The 6,000-nt window shown below is 40.6% G+C and overlaps 1 protein-coding gene across 1 annotated transcript; it reads left to right on the top strand.

The window, feature by feature from the left end:
* Positions 1-1,597: 1,597 nt before the first annotated feature.
* Positions 1,598-5,645, top strand: nek12 (NIMA-related kinase 12). Its single transcript, XM_058396806.1, has 3 exons — positions 1,598-3,399; positions 4,497-4,682; positions 4,920-5,645. Exons 1-3 carry the CDS (start codon positions 2,292-2,294, stop codon positions 5,075-5,077), a joined length of 1,452 nt encoding a protein of 483 aa, XP_058252789.1. The 5' UTR covers positions 1,598-2,291; the 3' UTR covers positions 5,078-5,645.
* Positions 5,646-6,000: the final 355 nt, after the last annotated feature.

Genomic DNA, 6,000 nt, shown 5'->3' on the forward strand with positions numbered 1-6,000 from the left:
AAATGAAGTAAAGTGAATAAAAATGAAATGGTGTAATATATATATATATATGTATATATATATAATGACCTGACAACACGTATTGTGCAAAAATGCAGTAGCAGTGGTTGAGATAGTGCAAGTAGAAATAAACATAGCAGCAGATGAAATATTAACAATGGTTGAGGTAGTGCAATAATTATGAACAATATAAGTCTGTTCACACAGCTGAGAAATAGTGTGTGTGTGTGTGTGAGAGAGAGAGTTTTGTACAGTTCAGTCATGGGTGTGTGTGTGTGTGAGAGAGAGAGTTTTGTGCAGTTCAGTCCTGTGTGTGTGTGTGTGTGTGTGTGAGTGAGTGAGAGAGAGAGAGAGAGAGAGAGAGAGTTTTGAACAGTTCAGTCCTGGGTGTGTGTGTGTGTGTGTGTGAGAGAGAGAGAGAGAGTTTTGAACAGTTCAGTCATGGGTGTGTGTGTGTGTGTGAGTGAGTGAGAGAGAGAGAGAGAGAGAGAGAGAGAGTTTTGAACAGTTCAGTCCTGTGTGTGTGTGTGTGTGTGTGTGTGTGAGAGAGAGAGTTTTGTGCAGTTCAGTCCTGGGTGTGTGTGTGTGTGTGAGAGAGAGTTTTGTACAGTTCAGTCCTGTGTGTGTGTGTGTGTGTGTGAGAGAGAGAGTTTTGTGCAGTTCAGTCCTGGGTGTGTGTGTGTGTATGAGAGAGAGTTTTGTACAGTTCAGTCCTGTGTGTGTGTGTGTGTGTGTGTGTGTGTGAGAGAGAGAGAGAGAGAGAGAGAGAGAGAGAGAGAGAGAGAGAGAGAGTTTTACAGTTCAGTCCTGGGTGTGTGTGTGTGTGTGTGTGTGTGAGTGAGAGAGAGAGAGTTTTACAGTTCAGTCCTGGGTGTTGAGGAGCCTAATGGCTTGAGGGAAGAAACTGTTACACAGTCTGGTTGTGAGGGCCCGAATGCTTCGGTACCTCTTTCCAGAAGGCAGGAGGATCAAGAGTGTGTGTGAGGGGTGTGTGGGGTCATCCACAATGATCCAATGATCTTTTCAGCTGTCCTCACTATCCGCTGAAGGGTCTTGCGATCCGAGACTCCCCAAACCAGGCAGTGATGCAGCTGCCCAGGACGCTCTCGATGGTCCCTCTGTAGAACACAGTCAGGATGGGGGGAGGGAGATGGGCTTTCCTCAGCCTCCTCAGGAAGTAGAAGCGCTACTGGGCTTTCTTGGTGATGGAGCTGGTGTTGAGTGACCAGGTGAAGTTCTCTGCCAGATGAACACCAAGGAATTTGGTGCCCTTGACAATCTCCACAGAGGATCCGTCGATAAACAGCGGAGAATGGTCACTCTGTGCTCTCCTGAAGTCAACAACCATCTCCTTAGTCTTGTCGACGTTCAAGGGACAGGTTGTTGGCTTTACACCAGGCTGTTAGTTGTTGCACCTCCTCTCTGTATACTGAGTCATCATTATTGCATTATTATTATTATTATTATGATTGATTATGATTATGATTATTATAATTACTATTATTATTATTATTATTATTATTATTATTATTATTATTATTATTATTTATAAATAAATGTTATAATGGCAATAATTATACTGTTAATCAAAATGCAGAGTAAGATTAATGAATTATGTGATAAATAGGCAAAGACCAATAGCTTTGGCCAGCTGTTGAGAAATGAATCGTTTGGTCATCGAAAGAGTCGACTCTCATAGCTGAGAAGAGCCGATTGCTCTGATTCAATACAATGCTGCTAGCGGTAGTGGGCTGTTTCTGATCTAGCCAATGTGGCTTCAGTGTCCTTTTTACGGACCAATGAACAACTCGTTTGTTAGCAGATGATCTGTTGTCATAGAGACGAGTCCAAAAAGCACAACAGACCGTTGATGGAGGTGACGTCAATAATGAATGGGTTTAAGCTTAGCTAATAATGTTAGAAAGTAGATAGAAAAGGAGCGAAAACGCTATATTGCATTCATATCCATCTAGAATCGTTATTTATGAATAGAAGCAAGGTTAATATGTTTTTAATAGTAAAGGAGAGTCACACCACGATCAGTATAGTAGTTAACGACTTACCTGTAGCCTAGTTCAAGCCAGGATTGATAGAACTGCTGATTTGTTGTTGTTGTTGTTGTTGTTGTTGTTGTTGTTAAGCTCCTAACAAGGGGTTTTAAAAGCCAGTGCCTCATGTTAGTCAAATACAGATTTAGGTGATCAGATTAATAAGACTACCTGAAAAAAAAATGGACATGCATAGATTAATAGTTAGTTAGAAAAATTGACCTTTTGGGTACGGATAAAGACATGGAAGCATATGAGCAAATTCTTGAACTTGGCAGAGGAGGAGCGGGTGTCGTCTTGCTGATGAGACACAAAGAAACAAAGAAGCTCTATGCTGTGAAGAAAATAGAAGTCGACAACTCTCGAAAAATAAAATCCAAAGCCAACATACTGCAAGAGGCTGAAATTCTGAGGAAGCTGAAACACCCCCACATTGTGATGTGGAGTGAGACGTTCTGCGATCCAGCAAAAGAGCACATCTGCATTGCTATGGATTACTGCGATGGTGGGACGCTGGATGATCAGATTAAAGGCAGAAAGGCAGAAGAATATTTCTCAGAGGCTACCGTCATGAACTGGTTTGTGCAGATTGTCATGGCGGTCAGTTACATTCATTCTGTAAGGATTCTACACAGAGATATTAAGCCCTCGAATGTACTGCTAACAAAGAGGGGGACAGTAAAGTTGGGAGATTTTGGAATATCAAAGATCATGAACCATACATCGGATATGGCCTCAACATGTGTAGGGACACCCAGCTACCTCAGCCCTGAGCTGTGCCAGGATGTTCCATACAGCACCAAATCTGACATATGGGCCCTTGGCTGCTTGCTGTATGAGCTTTGCGCACTTAAACCAGCTTTTATTGCTAAAAATTTACTGAGTTTGTTTTATAAGATTATAAAGGGTGAATACAGCCAGGTGCCTGTGAGCTACTCAGATAGCCTTCACATGCTGATTGAGAAGATGCTGTGCTTGATTCCTGAGAACAGACCGAGTGCTAGCTGCATCCTGGCCATGTCTTATGTTCAGGAACAGCTGGGACTGTTTATTCAGCATCAGGAGACAGAACTGACAAAGGGTAATGCTGACCCCGTACCTGCCAAGAATGAAGATGTCACATTAACCTGGAACAACACTGTTTGTATTGAAGTGCCTGAAGCTGGGAAAATGGAAGAAAACGATCAAGCGCCTGCTATTGTAGAGGACGAGGTGACACATGCAGGGACTGAGTCTGAATATTCAGAAGACTTTGATGAAAATGACAGCATGTCATCTACTGAAGATTATTCAAAGAAAAATTCCTCCTCCTCTAGTTTGGAGCATGGAGGAGTTGCAGAAGAGCTGCATGGTAAGCAAGGGTGATTTGCACATGAAACACTCACTGAGTCATTTGCTTTGCATCTAAACTTTTTCATACTGAGTTCAGCAGCTTAAGAACTAGGTGTGTGATCACGCATTAGTATGACATTACGGCGTCATGAGGAAAATGTGAAGCCGTTAGACATTCGGCTGTACTAGTAAATAGTAAAATCAGAAAAATAGATTTCAGAGCAGTACAGCTTTGGGATATGTGAATAGAGTAAAAACAGGGCAGACGACTTATCAAAAAATAAGCATATCAGATGAAAAATATAACAAACTCTATTTTTGGATTATTACTGAAGGCTAAAAGTTCATTTCTTATCTAAGGATGAGTCAGTATGTTCAAATATTTGTTTTTGGCTTTCACTGCTTGTCACTATGGATTCAAAGGGTGTAGAAGGAATGCTGTGAATGAGGGAGGTATACACCTTAAATGGTTTGTTAGTCCATCACAGGGTGCCACAAACACACACACACACACGCACACACACATTCCTAGGGGCAATTACCAGCAATGAATTAGAATCTCTAGTGTTGAGAGGTGGCAATGTAAACACGGAATGAGGAAGGAATATATCCCAGATGGCATGCCAGTCCATCACACATAGACTCCTAGGGCCAATTAAGTGAACTGAATTGGGATCTCTAGAGGTGGCAATGTGACACCCACAAATATTCAAAAGATTAAAGATTAATTAAAAGAGATGTGTGTAACATTCTTCCATTTATGAACCACCAAGTGTCAGATACATATAATCCAAGTGTACATTTTGGTGCAACACAAATGAAGGAAAGAGCCCCAGTGTGACAGTTTAATAAAAACTTAAAGAACATGCAGTACAATTCAAACTCTGCTGGATAAACCTGACATTATGTAAGTGCTAGATTTCATTAGCGTGTTATTTTAGCATGAAGCATTCTACTGTCCCAAACTTTAGATCCTTTAAAGTTTTAATTAAATACCTGATGTGCTGATTGCATGATGATGATAGGTAATGCCTTTCCTAGTATGAATGTGTCCAAACTTTATGTTAAATTTGTGTCTAATTAAATTTCTGCGCTATGTGCTGCTACATGCTGCAGGTCTCGCCGATGATGTGGATGCTAATGAGTACCCAGATGACTTTGAGGATGAGGATGAGGATGAATTGGCTGAAGTGGTGAGCTGTGCTCGAAATGCCATGCAGACTCTTACAGATAATTCTCTTGAGCTGAAGGACAGCGCCGGTCCATCGGTCACCGTGAGAACTCTGAGAGAGAAGTACATAGGTATATAAATAAAAATGATGTTATATTATTTATTTATATATCTGAAGCCCTTAAGCCATACACTGCCTTCTTTAGTTTAGTTCAGGAGACTGAGGAGGTCATGTTGACTCTTTGCTTTTGTTTGGTTTTGTTTTTGTTTTTATTAGTTAATTTTGCCTGATGTTTTGAATTCATGATGAGTGATGATGAATTGCTGAAGTTCGAAAATAACGCCTGTTCTGTGTGTTCACGTTGCAGAGGACGTTGGTCCTTTACTTTATGAGGAGATCAGTGAACATTTTGTGAACGGCTTGAAACCAGAAGACCTTCAGCCACACTTCCAGCACGTGGTAGGAGGCGACCATCTGGAGACCTGCTACCTCATATTCAACATTGACCAAGAGACCACGTGTTGAACATGCAGCCTTCTTAAAGACCTTAAAACTGGCAAATATTACAATATGTTTCATAAGTCATAGCAATGGTCACTTTCACGTTGCTTCCATTGTCTATAAATAATAAGAATACACCTGAGGCAAAAAAAACCCTTTTTCAATATATGTTTATTGTAATCTTATAATATCATAAGCCTATATGATTTACACTAATATTTTTCATGTGTATAGACATAGATATATTTCTAGGCGTTATATCGACTGTACTACATCTTATTACCAGCAGGTGGCAGTCTGCAAACAGAAAATGAATTTGAGTGTGCTGTATTTTTGGGTGTATTATATTTCCCTGTGTTTATGACACGTCTTGGCAAATGGTTGCTTCTGCTCTTTAATGTGATGACGATGATGATGAGTAGTAACAGTGGGGAGAGAGTGGCCTATAAAAGAGAAATACTGCCTGATACTGATACTGATACAGAGGGAGATTTGATAACACAAACACAGTGTGTTGTATGGTTTTAAGTGAAACTATATACCAAACTGTCATTACCTATTTATGAATAAAAATGCTTTAAGGTGTTCATTTGTCATCTACTGCATTAAAAGTCACCTTGATCATGATATCACCATCTGAGTTCTGCTGCGCAAATGTTGTATATCATTTTGAAAATGGACCAGATGTCCAGGCACGCTTCATTTGAACTCGAATACAAAGCACACACTTTTCTCCCACCTCACAAACACAGGAGGTGGACTGGCTGTGCTTAAGTGTTTCTGTGTGAGTGTGTGAATGTGTGTGTGTATGATGCTACAACTATTCCTCAGCCTTTGCATAGGAAAACAAGCTGCCTGTGGTGCACATGCATACATGATCATACACAGACATTATAATCCCCCTTTCCTACAATAGATCTTACAGCAGAAAAGCTTCTCTACGTCAA

The sequence above is a fragment of the Hemibagrus wyckioides genome, linkage group LG08 (genome assembly GCF_019097595.1).
Source record: "Hemibagrus wyckioides isolate EC202008001 linkage group LG08, SWU_Hwy_1.0, whole genome shotgun sequence".
Classification (NCBI taxonomy): domain Eukaryota; kingdom Metazoa; phylum Chordata; class Actinopteri; order Siluriformes; family Bagridae; genus Hemibagrus; species Hemibagrus wyckioides.

Coding starts and splice junctions, on each gene's coding strand:
- nek12 (XM_058396806.1), top strand. CDS start 2,292: ATGGAAGCATATGAGCAAATTCTTGAACTTGGCAGAGGAGGAGCGGGT. Junction 3,400..4,496: donor AGTTGCAGAAGAGCTGCATG/GTAAGCAAGGGT, acceptor TACATGCTGCAG/GTCTCGCCGATGATGTGGAT. Junction 4,683..4,919: donor TCTGAGAGAGAAGTACATAG/GTATATAAATAA, acceptor TTCACGTTGCAG/AGGACGTTGGTCCTTTACTT.